The sequence below is a fragment of the Xiphophorus couchianus genome, chromosome 21 (genome assembly GCF_001444195.1).
Source record: "Xiphophorus couchianus chromosome 21, X_couchianus-1.0, whole genome shotgun sequence".
NCBI classification, from domain to species: Eukaryota; Metazoa; Chordata; class Actinopteri; order Cyprinodontiformes; family Poeciliidae; genus Xiphophorus; species Xiphophorus couchianus.
In genome coordinates this window covers 18,090,239-18,105,982 of record NC_040248.1, presented here as the reverse complement: position 1 = coordinate 18,105,982, position 15,744 = coordinate 18,090,239, and the positions used below count along the sequence as shown (strand labels likewise).

The 15,744-nt window shown below is 40.6% G+C and overlaps 1 protein-coding gene across 6 annotated transcripts in view; it reads right to left on the bottom strand.

Moving 5' to 3' along the window:
- The window catches only part of col11a1a (collagen, type XI, alpha 1a), a 98,898-nt gene that overhangs the window by 23,092 nt on the left and 60,062 nt on the right, over positions 1-15,744 (bottom strand). For all 6 annotated transcript variants that reach the window (XM_028005575.1, XM_028005572.1, XM_028005574.1 and 3 more), the window contains 9 exons: positions 13,410-13,463; positions 12,810-12,917; positions 10,005-10,094; positions 7,437-7,490; positions 3,894-4,001; positions 3,702-3,809; positions 2,664-2,717; positions 2,093-2,146; positions 1,837-1,944 (listed from right to left, as the gene is read on the bottom strand). In XM_028005575.1, coding sequence (XP_027861376.1) covers positions 1,837-1,944; positions 2,093-2,146; positions 2,664-2,717; positions 3,702-3,809; positions 3,894-4,001; positions 7,437-7,490; positions 10,005-10,094; positions 12,810-12,917; positions 13,410-13,463 — 738 coding nt within the window. The remainder of the gene's footprint in view (positions 1-1,836; positions 1,945-2,092; positions 2,147-2,663; positions 2,718-3,701; positions 3,810-3,893; positions 4,002-7,436; positions 7,491-10,004; positions 10,095-12,809; positions 12,918-13,409; positions 13,464-15,744) is intronic.

Here is a 15,744-nt window from a genome sequence, read left to right as displayed (position 1 = left end):
AAAAAAGAAAAAAGGAGGACATCAAAAGAATTCATTCTGCTGCAGGACCTCGAGCAAACGGTGAAAAACAAAACAAAACAAAGTTTCGTTTGTGCACCAACATGGCTCTTCATTTAATTGTCTCTGTTCATGTCTGTTTTTTTTGTTGTTGTTGTTTTTTTTGAGTATTGTCGCCAGCTTGATTGCCACACATCAGCTCCCGCCTCTCGCCGAGAAGCATCATTTGTGGAAAGGTCTTCTCTAATGCTAAAATCGGTAGCAGTGGTGCTAATTATGCAGCCCCGGTAAATGAGCTTGATGAGGAACAGACTGCTGGCGTAGGTCAGTCCGCGCAATTAATGGGATTGTGATGGGAAGTGAATTACTCCCAATTAAAAGTCCATCGAAGGCGAATCCTGCTGAGAAAGAATAGCGCAGAGGAGCGGCGGTCAGCGGCGTGTGTAATTTCATCAAGACAACGACCCCGATCCCCGCAGCAAACTTCCAAAGCACGACGCTTCGGAAGTCGATTCCTAATAAATGGATAATTACAAATAAATTGAACACAACCGTGGGAAAGGTTGCACGTCATTACATCTCTATCCTGGGCCAACAAAACATCATTAAGGCGCGTTAAAGTGCTTCCTGGTGTTTTTCTTTTTCATGCAGCTTTACAGAGAAATGCTACTTATTTATGAACAGCGTGGACATTTTCCGTTTGTTTCTCAGACATTACGTTGTGCATTTTTGGTTTGCATTGCTGTTGACTGCACTCCTGCGTGTTAAACTATAGAGTCGAACCTTTTTGAATCTTTGTTGCTCTAATGTCCTTCACCGGCTGAAGACCTTTCAGCGAGATGCTCTAATCTAGCGCCACGTCGACCGTTAACCATTAGCTGTAGCTCCAGATGCAATTTTTCATTTTTTTTTTCTCCCCATCATTCTATAATGTTGCATGCTTTGTGTTGTGGCCATTTATTATTAATTATCGTCCCCTGTAGGGCAGCCGTTATATATTCTGGACTGATGTATGAAACTGGGTTTTGTTTTATGTATACAAAATAGTAGTTTGGGGCTGACAGGTGAGAGGAGAAGATGAAACAGGAAGGAAGTGATTTTGTTTTTTGTTTTAATCCGGGGTGTGCACCGAGTGTTATTGAGGTGAACTATTATTTTTCTTATCCCAGAATATAGGGAGGTACAGCAAAAGCCTAAGGACTTTCCAGCTCTGGTGAGACTTTTGATATCCAGTTGTTAATCAATTCATCTAAAAATGATCAAAAGATTAAAGCCTACTCTGTATTGATGGTAGGTCAAGCAGGAATACACATGCTTGACCTATACACCTATACACCAAACATACATGTTGGTGTTTTTTAAGTTAATTTTATTTTTTGCTGCAGTTGCATCCCTTTCTACGCTGAAGGAATGCTGTTATCGCATTTCAGGCAATACAATATTTGCCTTCTTAGTTAAAAAAGGAATTTGAATTATTTATTTGCATCTTTTAATGTATTTCTTGTTGCTTAAAAAAAATGGGCTTAAGTGGTTCAATACAAAATCTGCAGAAAGTGCCCATTTTTTAAATCTGGATAACTGATTAATCGTCAAAATAAACAACAGAATAATCAAATATTGAAACAATCACTTGTTGCAATTCAGAGAGAAACTACAAACAACCGAATGAGAGATGACATGGTTAACTTAGACTAGTCCATTGTGGTTTGTGTCAATAGAAAACCTCTCTCAACTATAATCTTACCGTCCAAAACAAGCTGAACAGAGAATCACTTAAACTACGATCCTTAAGCAATAATGCTGATTTATTATCTTATGACAGAAGAGTGCAGTACCAACCTGTAGACCAATGGGACCCGGGGGTCCAGGGAAGCCTCTCGGACCCTCGTCTCCCTTCTGCCCGAACATGCCTTGCTGACCCCTGGGACCTGGCTCTCCATCAGCTCCCTGGCAAACGACACACACGTTAAAGCTGTAAACCACGTGATGATGTTTAATCTGTACTTTTCATCATAAGTTATTTTACACCTTTGGTGTCAGCCGTTCTTTATGTGTTGGATGTTGTTAAAATGTACTGAATTTGACATGGACTTACAGCAGGACCTGGGGCTCCCACAGGACCTTGAACACCAGCCGGTCCGGGGGGGCCCTAGAAAACAGAGTAAAGAAAGTGTAGGGAGTAAAACACAGAAATAATAAAATGCAGTACTCCATATGCAGCGTGGCAGGCGAAGGAGGCCGGGCTCTGTTTCAGAACCACCGCAGGAACACGATCCTGAACTTTTTAAAACTGCCGACATCAGCGAAAAGTTCCCGCAGCATCAAAAGCGGCGCAGATTTCATTAAAAATATGCTGAGCTGCTGATAGGATGATGTGCTTTACATTATTGAACCTGATTTACATCTTATTTGTGTTTTCTATTATCAATTTGGTCGTTTGGGGGTTTTTTACGATGCGAATTGCCTCCTTGTTCTGTTTCATGCTTTTTAACCACACAACAAATTCACAAAGATTCATTTGATTCACTTGTAAAATCGAGTTAAACACAGCTAATTCTTACAGTGGATGTGATTTATTCCTGTAGTTTGAAACGTAATCTGATCAAAACACACGGCCAGCTTCATGTGAATACGAGATGTAGATTCATGCACTTTTCATAACCCACCTGCTCTCCCTTGTCACCTTTGCTTCCTTTCTGGCCCGGCTCCCCAGCCTCTCCCTAGAAAAGACAAATACACACACACACACACGCACACACACACACACAGTCTCAGATCCAATTTTCTTCTTTTGTGAATGTCAACAAAATCACTGACAACCCCGCAGCTCAGACAAAAAGCCAATATGTGTGACGATAATCCTGGAAGTTCCGTGTGGATGAACAGATATGGAGATGTCCATTTCCTGTCCAGGTTAGAACGCAGGAAGCCTCTGAAGTGACGGCTGATTGGCAGCTCTGGAGAACACCGGGAGATTAAATCTGTGTTTCAGTTCTGCATTTCCTTCAGCTGAGTTTTGCCTACTTCACAAGGCAAATTTTTATTTTTTAATCAATTTTTGTCCAGATTTTCTCCTTCTGACAATCTTAAAGATGCCCTGATTATTGGGACGGCTCTTATGATAACCTTAAGAGATATCCCTGCCGTGTGTGGTGGGCTGAGAGTGACCTGCTTCGCTCGGAAAAGACGTCGGGCCACTACGATCTAAAATCCTGGATATTCAATATGTTGGATTGGATCGACGAGAATTTAGCGTGTTGAATGTGACGTGTAGCCAATCAGAAAGAGAGGAAAACAGAGGGGAACCCAAAAAACACAAAACAACTGCTGATGGCGGACCGGAAAGTCCGGTGGACGTTAGAGACTTTGTATTGTTTTTCTCTGGTAAACATAGTCCAGAAACTATAACCGTTGCTTCTTCCCGGTCGGCCATGTTTGTTAACTCTGAACTCATGCTTGGTCTCAAAGGATTTTCCGTCCAACATCTGAATCTTGGGGTGCACCTGTCAAGTCTGTATCTGTGTCTTGGTGATTGAATGTCAAGTTCACGTGTGGCGAGTGCTCTCTCAAGTTTTGAAAATCGGACACCAACTTCAAAAGCTTGCCGTGTGAACCAGACATCAGCTGAGTTTTTTGTTTACTTTGTCTGATTAGACCCAAGTATCAAAATATGGAGCTGATGAGATCAGGTGCGGCAGACGGACCTTGTCACCGTCCTCTCCAGGTGGGCCTTGAGGTCCAGCGGGGCCAGGAAGACCGACGGGACCCTGGACCCCGTCACGTCCGGCTGGGCCCTGCGGCCCTTTCTCACCCTAGAAGCACAAAGATGTTTTACTTTAAAAGTTATACTTACAAGCCGCACATCAAAACATTATTTTCAGGAACAACATACTCACAGGAGCACCTTTCTCTCCAGCAGGACCTGGAGGACCCTGAGGACCAGGTCTACCAGATAAACCAATTGGGCCGGCTGGACCAGCATTACCTCTTTCACCAGGAGAACCCTTCAAGCATAGAAAAAAATAAATAAATCATTCCGTAAATAAATCCCTGATTTTGCTGAACAACAGCTTCTGCCATTAAGATCCTGGCAGACCCTGCTGAGTTCTTCCACTAATGGATCAATGCACACACAAACAAACCCTTTAAAGGAAAGTGAGAAAACAGCGGAGGCAACACACAATAACAGGTGCCTTTTAAGTTCTAATGAAGCAGCGCTGCTCTTTTATAATGCAGTTGGCATTATCTGCTGACGCCTCGGTGCTTCTGTTCACTCTGAGGGACTCGTGCCTGCTGCTGAAAATACCTTCTTTTTTTTTTTTTTAACAAAAACAGACTGTTGTATTTACTGGAGCTACAGGAAGTCGGTGTTTACCTTTGTCCATAAAACACATAGGTAAATACACCGTCTGCTTGGCTCCATGCACCTTTTGTTCCTATTCAGATCAGTCCACAGAAGCAAACTACCACGTGCAACATTAACATTTTTCTCATTGCAATATGTCTGACTTTGTACCTATTCATCATTTGCTTTCTGATTACACAGTTTTCTTTGAAACATATGAACAGAAAAAATGATATGATCAGCTTAAAAGATTTGATTTGAGAAAAAGGAAACAAATGTTTCAAGATGTTGTCCATCCGTCCGTCCGTCCATGTAACTCTAAGTAAGTAAACCCGACAATTTAAAATACTTCCATACCTTTGACGTTGCGCTGTGTTGGTTATTTGAATAATTTCTCCCATTTTTAGCTGCTGTCTAACATCTTCTAGCTCAATTTTGTCGCTTGTTGCAACCTCACGGTGAGCCAAGTGTAAATCTTCTGGAGTTCGCATGCAGCGCGCTGCGCTTGTTACGGTTGAGTCAACTCCTGCTCCGTGTTTTCTTTCTTTCTTTCTTTCTTTCTTTCACAGCGTAATCTACCTTCCCCTCTATTTAGACTAGAATAAATGGATCGGCACAACTTTATGTCATGCATTCCCGTTTAGTTTTCTCTCTGCTGTATGTATTGTAGATTTACTAAAAGCCCAACAGGGAAAGCTGACCCTCGACCTTGTTATTTTGGCCCGCCCTGGCCTGAATTTCGGGTCAGGCCCAGGTCGGTTCCACTGATTTTCTATCCCGATATCCATCCACCGTGTTTCGTTACATTCACGGAAGAACTTTGCATTAATTTGAACATACGTTGTGGAACGGGATATTTTTATCATAGGAACCTTTGTAATCTGTTAAAAAAAAAAACAAAGACCGTTTCCAGGGGCAAAAATCAGGCAGTTTGAATACAATGTGGACATGTATGTTAGCCTTTAAATAATTTGAACAATTTCACTTCAAGGGAGAAAGCAACCGAACACGGACGGGGCTTCTGTTCAGTCGCAGCTTGGCGTTACGAGCTACGCCGCGCCATTATCTCAGTTTGCTTTGTCTTTTTAAGGAGTGCTGTTGAATGTGAATTCAAAGAAAAGCTTGAAGTTATCAAAAAACAACTTAAATAAGCACGTTCCTCTGAAAAGGAGAAAAGAAAGGAGCGTGTATACGTTTCCCCGGCTGAAACCTCTGGGACTGATCTGGGATGTGTAGGAGGAACTCCCAGGCTTACTCAATATTTTTGACTCAGCATATGGATGCTTCATGGCTGTGTGGTTTTATTGGGAGTGCATTTGTTTGTTTGCTTCTCTCTTCATGTGCCAGGAGGCAGGAGAGCAAATAGTCTTGATAGAATACGCTGCCGTTTTTGCAGGGAACGGCACAGGAGATGTGGCACAGCGAGTCTGAATTGGTTGACCCCAAACAACAGAATTCATTTACTACATTTAACACCCCCTAATGTTTATCATACAATCGCTGACTGAATTTTAAGATTTCTAATGCTGTAGTTAGCTAAGACAGTGAGTTTTTTTTCCTTTTGACAAATGCATCCAGTACCTTGCAAGATTATTTACAGCCCTTGTACTTTTTCACCTTTTTACAACAATATTTACTGAGCTATTACTTTGTAATGAACTGTTACTTTATTACAGAGGTTTTTCTTCTTTGGACATTTATTATTGCTAGCAGTATTTTCTACTTTTGGACATTTATTATGACACGCAGCCATAGCAATGAGGCGGTATACAACCGGGAGCAGCTGATTAACATCGCAAAAGCTCAAACAATACCTCAACTGCTCAAACAAACCCCAGATTAGCAGAGAAGGAGACGTCATGGATGCAGAGCAGGAGCAAAAAGGAGAGAGAGATGGAGGAATTTAAAACCATCTCTTCCAACAATCGTGAGGTCTTTGTCAAACTAGTTGGCGAACCTCCGTGCCCTAACGAAGAACCTGCCAAAAGTAGCCACCGCGACACGACTGCAGGACTTCGTCCCCGACTCCGATGTCTTTCTGCTGGGCTTCCTGACAGGGACTCGAAGAGGAGCGGCAAAAGAAAAGAAGTGAAGTCAACAACAGATGGTGTCTCTGTGACCCCGATATCTAACTCTTAGCATTTAGCTTCGTTAGTTACTAAAGCAGCCTCTGACAACCCGCCCTCAGGTATCACAGACAATGAATGTGATGTCAGCAGTTCAGTAGTTGCTAAGCTGCAAACACGACAATATACTTGTGGCAATATGTAATGATTTTAAGCATGCCTTGCTGTCTCTTATACTTTCCTATGTTTGTCTGCTGCTCTACCAGACACATTGGATTTGTGTTATACAAACGTCAAAGATTCATATATCTCCAAAGAGAAACTTAATCTGTCAATTTTGTGTTTTCTTTGTCTGCTCAGAATATAAATGCCAGGTTCACAACACATCTGTAATGAAGAAAACTCCAAGAAAGTGATCTGAAGCAGCTGAAGAAGGCCTGCAGGGTTGCTTAGAGGTTATGGACTGGATTGCTCTGTGCCAGCCACATGGAGAAGATAAGTCAATGAAGAAGAAGAAGAAGAATTACTTTATTCATCCCAGCAGGGAAATTATTTCGCAGTTACAGCAAGAATTTTTTATACACAGAAATAATTTAGCAGCATCAGAGTAAAGGAGGCTGAATTCACGTGCATTAAATACTTTTAAAAGTTATTTGTAAAACATCTAAAAACAACAGATGATTGTTCTGACACTTTATGCATTGTAATACCTGCACGCTCACTCATAGGTGCACGTGCGAGTGAAGTTTATAGTTCAGTTCCACTTTAGAAGAACATGGTATGACGAGGTTAGACGATACTAAAAAAACCTGACAAGTGGATAAATTTATCACACTCTTATCTTTGAGTCAGAAGCCAGAAATGGATTGAAACACGCACTGATCTTTTTTTTATCTAAATGATACTAACCTGTACTTGTTGCTTAGAAACAAGTACAGGTTTCTAAGCAACGTGTACTTGTAAAACTTAGTGAAGCTTTTAACATGGGTTAATGAGTTAATTCAGGGAGTAAAAACCAGAGTACTTACAACAGGACCGGGTGGACCTTGGGGTCCCTCTCCACCCTTCAGACCAGATGGGCCCTGAAATGAAGAGAGAAACAAAACTGACCGTCACAATCTCCACATCTGCCAGTAATAACGCTACAGCCTCCATGCTGGATCTCAGCACAGGGTTTCATTAAATGTTGGAGAAAAACGGCAAGAAATGAGCGCTGAAGAAAGTTGAGAGCTTTTCACCCTCCGTGTTCGAAGCCGTGAATTACGATTGACTTTTTCATTCTGGCAGAAACACTGGCTCGAATAGAAAGTCCCAAAAGGAAAGAGTAGTAAGGAGGTTGACAATCATCATCATCATCATCATCATAAAACCCAATTTATGGAGTTGGCTTGAACAGCTTCATATGAAGAGCATGTTTGAAATAGGTTTGGTGCATTAACACATAAGTGAGTCCGACTGAAAATCAGAAAAATTACTTCGGCTTTAACAAATGCTGTTTGGCTTAGCCGTTTTTAACGTGTGTTTATAAAACTTAAAAATAGGGAGAGGGGACTTCCTCCTCCTGAAACAAAGATGGAGGAATGGCACATGAGGCAATTACTGGAGCTCTTTCTCATTGCTTTCTTCAAAATCTCTTAGGATTATGAAGCTGAGTCATGGGAAAGGTTTTTAAAAAATTAGATAGTGGCTTAATGGGCGGTTTCCCAGGGTGGCAATGGAAATGGGGAATAGAGATGATTTATTACACTTTTATTGGTTTGGGTGTGGCAAAAGGAGGAGCAAAAGAACCACCACTCTTGGTTGTGGTATTTGTTAGAATTCAATTCGTCTAAGTTGTTGGAGCTACATATAAATGAGTCTCAATCGTGGACTTTTAGGACTAAAATGGATCAATGTATGAAGAAACTTAATCAGATTAAGTTGACTTACTATTAAAATCTTATTCGTAAAATTAGTCTCTTTTGACTAAAGTTGTAATTTTCTTATCAGATTGTGTCGATTTTACTTAAAGAGAAACAAAATGTTAACTTTATAGGTGTGAAGTTGGATATGAAGGACTTTTTAAAAGTCCAAGAACATTTGAATTATTTTTCAAAATTCAAACAAGTATATTTTGCTTATAAGTGAAATACACATGGTATGTTTTATACAGTACATGTCCTTCTCTGGAACTGTTGGGCAGTAACTAGTTACATTTACTTGAGTGACATTTTGAGGGAAAAAAAATACTTTTACGGAGTATTTTTACTATACTGTACTTTTTTCTTTTACTTGAGTAATTTTATTATGAAGTGTTGCTACTCTTTATTTGAGTAACATTTCTGGATTATCTATTTGTTTGTTTATCCACAGAATAACAAGCAAATATGTTTTAACCTAAAATTCACCAGTCAACTTAAGAGTTTCACAAGTTTTATGTTGAAAGAAACGGATTTGGAAAAGAATTATTTTCCCTGATTTTGTTATTTTTTTTGTCATTTTGGTCCTCGAATAACCAAAACTTCCACTTAACTTTACATTTTGGTCCATCTGATGATGTCACTTTTAAATATCAAACCATTGATAATGTGATCAGCTACTTTCTACCAAATACCTTTTTTTACCGTTGCGTGAGTAATTTCTACTTTTTACTTTTACTTGAGTAAAAATATGTTGGAAGTACTGCTGCTCTCACTGGAGTACAATTTTTTGGGTACTCTTCCAATCTCTGCTCTCTGGATGCAGAATTTATAGCGAGGTGGCAAAAATTCAGAAGCCATCCAAATGTTTGACAGCCGTACTGCATGCGAGAGCGTGTAAACGACTCAAATCCATATCCTGCCTCTGTGGTTGTGTGGCAAAAAAAAAAAAAAAACATTGCATGGAGTGTGCTTTATTACATATCTATCAGCGTCCAACATGTGCTTTGCATGCATGCACGAGTGTTTGTATGTGTGTGCAGCTCCCCAGTGAGCTCCAGAGCAGCACAAGGCAGTATGGGTAATGAGTTTCTGCAGGCTGTGGCTGCATGCTGGGCTAAATTACGACGGCAGGAAACAATCAGGCGGGCCCGCATGTCCTGCTGAGTTCGGCTGACCTTGAGGAAACACTTTGCTTCCCCGACAGTGTATCCGCGTATCCACTCAAGTCTAATTGCCACCATTTTTGACTTAATAATTTATTTACTAAATAATGCATGCGGCGACAAAAATGCCGCGCCTTCCAAAGCGCTGGCACTGACAAATGACGACGCAACAGACGTCCTTGAGTTAAACTGGGGGAAAGACTTTTCAAAAAAACACAAGTCCCTAACAAATCCCAAGTTCTCTAAAAGAAGAAGAAAGGAGGCCCATTATCCACTGCAGCAAGCCGTGGATTCTGCGGCGGTGGAGCAGTGCAGGAGCAGTGCCTGTTCATTTGTTAGATGTCACTTTGGATTTCCTCCCACCGGATTGATTGCTGCAAGTGCATTCCAGGGCTGCTGCCCCTAATGAAGTGAACAGCTCCAGATAGGTGCGGGTTCATTTGTTATGTAGCTGTGGTCCATCACTCCCTACCAGCAGGCGCATGTGGAGAAAAACTGTGACGGATAGCTGGGGGCGAAATCCGGTTCTTACCGTGGCACCGGGTAGACCTCTCTCTCCGGGGAAGCCGCGAAGGCCCGGCGGACCATCTTTACCAGGGGAGCCTTGTGGTCCAGGATCACCCTGCATCCACAGAAATTGTTTTTTCTTTGTTATTATTATTATTATTATTGTTCACAAAGTGGCAGGAAATAAGCTGAAATATTTAAAAAAATGACTGGATGAACATTCCGGACTTAAATTGTATTTTATAATGTCTGAACAAGAGAAAAGGAATCATATATTAATATCAAAGTTTAAATGTTTATTGCATATGTACGACAACTGTGAGCTACTATTAAGACAATGTCTGACAAAAGCTTCACAGAATCACTATCTGAAGAAAAGCTCTAGATTGCAGCCACTTGTTTGGTTTAAACAGTTACTGCTTTTGATGACGTGGGTTTCTGCCCAGGGCGACACGGACTGGGAGGGCGCAGCAAAAAAAAAAATTAGCTGCCAGTTGTAGACAGAAGGAGTTTTCCATTTCATGTTTGCATCAAGTGCTATTTTGCACCATTCTTTGCTCATCATCGTTTTTATTTTTATTTAATTTTTTTAAAGCAGCTCAGATTGCCTTTGATCCCATCAGCTTCAGAAGTCGACATATTTTGACTGGTGAGGATTCACAACAGGGAATATGTAAAGTACAAATTAAGATTTTTTAAAAATGTTTTTACTGAATTAGTTTCAAAAGTTTATTTCTTCTTTGTTGCTTTGCCATGGAGTCGACCTTAAAGTGGCTGGCGACTCATATGTGAGATCACAGTTTTTTGTTTGTTTGTTTGTTTTTCTTCAACTGAGTCCCCAGAATAAAATAGGTAAAGTCTGTGCAAAACAACAAACCCAGAAATGGATCACTAATCATCAAAAAAAGAAAGAAAGAAATTAGTGTGGCTTTTGCTATTTCATTTTTTACTGAACTAGATTCACAAAGCAAATTATACTAAATACATGTAAACAGGTTCAACAATGGGAGCAATTTGCATCGATTTTTTTTTTTTTTTTTTTACATCAGCTCTTAATTATACTTATGTTTTAATTTTATTATGTTGATTAACCAAACTTCAAGACCAACATTTAACTGTAAAGGATAATGTCCGAATGGCGTTTTTAGCTGAATGATGAGTCGCTCTTAACGATTAATTCAGGTAAGCCACACAAACTACAATTATGCCTTTAGGAGAGAATAAAAGAAGTTGTCAACTGAAATATACCGCATTCACTCGCATTGAAATGAGAAAAACAACAAAAAAGATGAAATGAGTTACATTTAGTACCATGATAAAATATCCGATGGAACGCTCTCCAGTTAGAAGGTTTACATAATTTCATATGGTTATTTTCAAAAGCTAATTTTAATCTAAAAAACGAGTCTCATCGGAACGCATATTCAAATTTACCTGATGTGACTCTACGTAGGTTTAATGCAACTTCACTTTTCTTTGTTTCTACCAGTGAATTACTGTCGATATTATCTTTATTTATCTTGCATCTGGTGCGTTTGAACTCAATCCTACTTACGCAGGACTCACAAAGATCATCAAGTCCACAAAGACTCTATATTATGTCCTCCATGTCTAAACACTGACTGTGCATCAACTAATGGCTTTGGACTTTCCTGCAGGAATAGAGGCGTACGTGTTTCAAAAGCACCAAGCAAACCCTAATGGCCCATTAGTGGCATTTACCTGGAGCATGTATTATTTTCTATTCATCAGCGCTGCTACAGCACAGTCAATGAAGAGGCATTACCAAATCTATCAGTGTTTTCAAACAAACAGCCACGGTGTGAACATTCGGTCAACGAACATATAGAGAAAAAGATTTGGACTCAAATGAAAACTCATTAACGCAATAAAATATAAATATATATATTAAAAAGGAAGCCATTTTGTCTGTACTGTTCATACATTCTCATTTAAAGTTTTTATTTTAAGAGCTTTTTTATATTTTGTTCCAAGCGGGGGAGGAGGGGAGAAAAAGCGCCACAAAGTTACTGCTTTTCTAAAGCAATGATATTTGAATGAAGTGGGGGAGGGGGGGAAATTCACCAAACTGCCATTGTGTGTGTGTGTGTGTGTGTTTTGACTTTATCTGCACACTGTGAAGCCCAGACAAGTGGGCCTGAGAGGTTTTAGACGATTTGGTCTCTGCTGCCGAGGCCTCGCCAAAGTGACACTGGCATACACAGGGTTTTGAGCGAGGTGGGAGAGAAGCGGGGTGGCGAGTGGCTCGGAGTTTGGATTGAGCCGACAGACTTGATTAAACTGTCCGCTCGGGGGAGATGGGAAGAAAATTTAAAAAAAGAAGCTCAGAGAGAGGCGTAGGGGCGGGGCCACGCTGGAGGCTCCTTACAGTGAGGGGCTGGCCTCAGGTCTCTGGTTCTACTTTACAAAAAAAAGTGTTCTCCGCTGCTAATGGGCTCTTCTAAATCGCCAGACTGGGAACAACATGAAAAGATCTGAGCTGCTTGAGCAGAAAGGAAAAGTGAGAATCGTGAATTTGATTTTGTCCGAATCTCTGTTTTGCTTCCTTTCTAGAGACGATACTCCAGAACATCCAGTTGTCCGTTGAGTGTTCATGAGCCTAAGAGGCCATAACTCTTTGGAAGTGTTCACAACATCTAAACTCAGTCACACACCGAACAGTTTTCATTTTATTTGTCCGATCTCCTATGAAACACACTTATGGCATCATCTAATATGAATCTCCAAATGTTTAGGCATCTACCTTACATAGCTTTGACATTTATTGTTTGCATACGTATATTTTTAGCATTTTATGCTACTACCATACCTTGGCTCCCTCCTTGCCAGCAGCACCCGGAAGACCCTGCTCTCCAGGTGGGCCTGGGGGTCCAGGATGTCCGCGCTCACCAACAGGACCGGTCTCTCCAGTGGGTCCCTTAGATGATCACATGTTTAGATCATTACCTTTAGCTCAACACAACGTGACTCACTCCTATCAGCGATACAGGACTTTCATCATTAGACCTCTGCTCAGATGGATGATGCGTTTTGCATTACGAAGAAATTTGGGGAAGCGTATCTGCGCATTTTTCTGAATGATGTTCATGCAAACTTTTTTTTTTTTTGAGAAATGAAAATATCTCCTTGGTAAAGTTATCAATTACACTTTGACATTCATGAATGTTTGTCCGTTTGTGGACAAACTTTCACTTACGAGGAAGAAAATATGCTTAAATTATCACAGCAGTATTTAAGTTTTCTTTGAGCCAATGCTACACTTTCGTCTTCTATTTAAATAATTAATATTCAAATATAAGGTGTTTCGTTTACAGCTAAACACCTTTATAAGTACAACAGTTGGTCACATAAAATGGCTGAAACTGTTTTATAACAAATAATAAACCTGGGGTTTGAAAATCTTTCTTACCTGAGGCCCAACAACACCTCCTGGTCCTGGGGGCCCAGTTTTTCCTTGGAAACCCTGAAATCAAAACGGATGTTGGTTTAATACACTGTACATTTGTTATATATTTAATATTGGCTTCTTAAATTTTGAAAACAACAACTCAGTAGTGATTAAAATCTGTAAGCAGCGTAAGCAGTTTTTATTTTAAAACGTAGAAACAGAAAAGTTTATAATTCAGCTAACTCGTTTTGAAGCGATAAAACATTTAATATCTAACAAGAGATGAAACGTGAACACCATGCATGTTGCAAATGAGATAAACCACTGTGACATACATGAAATATTTTGACCTAAAAGCCAATACATATGAATTAGATCAAGTATATAAATTGAATTAGACCAGGTTAAAATATGTTAACATGAACATCAGCTGTTAAAACTGTGGGGTTTTTTCTTGTGTAGGATTTGACAGTTTGCATTCAAAGCAAAAAGCCAAACTGATGATGACAGGACATGTCTATGTTTCAATGTTAGATACATTATATTGTTCTCTGCAGAGGAGATCCTCGTTTTCTTCCCTCCCCCCCCCTATAAGAATCTCAACTGATTTGGAAAAAACTCTGAAATCAGTTCAATATTCAAGACTTTTCAGGATTCAGAGGGGTTTTTGTTCTCTCTGGGTTGCTGGACGCTGGATATAAAAAAAAATGTGATTGCGAAATAAGCAAAACAACTTGGAGATTTATTGTGATGTATCATACATGCAGCGCAAGGAGTTCAGACTGACAGTAAAATAGTAAAAATTGTGATAAAAGAGAAGAAAATTACACTTGGCATTGAAAAGGACAAGAGTGCCTCTCAGTAGCAAAATGCATTAGCATTCGGTTCTAAACTCCACAACATGCTCAGTAATTGGGCAGAAAGGGGCAATTTTACTCATTTCGGTTCACATTTTCATGGCATAACCACACAGTTACCTCAGGTCTTTCGCTAATTTCGAAGACCCTTGAAAATGTACTTTGTTAAACAATCTCTTGCTAGGTACATTTTTCCAAAAATGAACTCCTTTTGCTTGCTTTACTTTCTTTCCACAGTATTCCGACGTCTCTGTTGACACTTCGGGAGATTTTAAGCCGTAAGGAAAACGCTAGAACAATAAAAACTCTGCTCAGGTGATAATTATGTTGGGCATCTACAGGAAACCTTTCAAATCCAACGGTTTTCAGGAGCAGCGGCCCCTCGAGAGCGCCGTGTAGTCTGGCGTCCCTAATGAATGACGCCAGGATCAAAGCAAAGGTCTGATCTCCTTTACGTCCCTCGAGTCGCATATCAGGTGCTCTACAGTGAAGAAACCCTCTACTTCCTAATTAGGTGACTTCCTGAGGCACAGGATTTCATTTCACGGCATCAGAGGGGCTGAACACAAACCCGTACTGTGCTTTTCAGATTTTTATTTGAAAAATGTTAAATACGATGCATAATTTTTGCTTCTGATTGACAATTATAAACTAGTTTGTGTTACGACGGCAGGAAGTAGTTAGAGGATGATGGCTTGACATGATTTTTATTGACTTATTGTGTGAACAAACGTTTTCACGTGCGATTCTAATTGCGTTTCTTGTGTAACGAAAACACTGCAATTGGGAAATAGTGTTTTTTCAACTCTAAGCGCTGCTATTCTCACACACGTGGCCTTAGCAAACAGGAAGCCACCAGTAAACACTTTAAAGATCTGCTTTGCTCCTAATCTCTGAGAATGATGAGGCTAAAGCGAAGTCGTTTAACTGTACTAACAGCTTTGAGCTCACGCCGACTTCTTCATTTTGACTTTCACCTGACTTTTCCAGCTTGATGCGATCGCCCAATCCCTCAGTTCTCAAATCCATAAGCAATTTTCAGAGGATAAGTTGATTTGAAACTTATCATCCTAAAACCAGAGAAAGACTTAGATCCAGGCGTTCAGGAAGCCAATCCCGGCTGACACGCGGTGTGTCCCCGGGCTTATTGATCACAATGCTTTTGTCATTCAGGGCGATGCATTATTCAAGGAAGCGCCTTCAGGCCGACGGCGTCGCAGAGGAGACGCGGGCGTCGACGCTTGATTTGCACTTCCTGAAATTCGGAGTGTTTTGCTCGGATCGGGGCCCCTGCGAGCGTCTTTATTGCCGCGATCCATTTTCATATTGGATGCTCGTGCTGCCTGCTCACCAGGACGTAAATCTGCACCCCTTAATGCCGCTTAGGAGTCAATCGTTACGGCTCGAGGCGCGGCGGCGGAGGGAAGAGCTCACTTGTTGTGTGCTACGTTATCTACAGGTAAGGGGACGGCGGGTGGAAGCGGGAGCTCTAATAACGG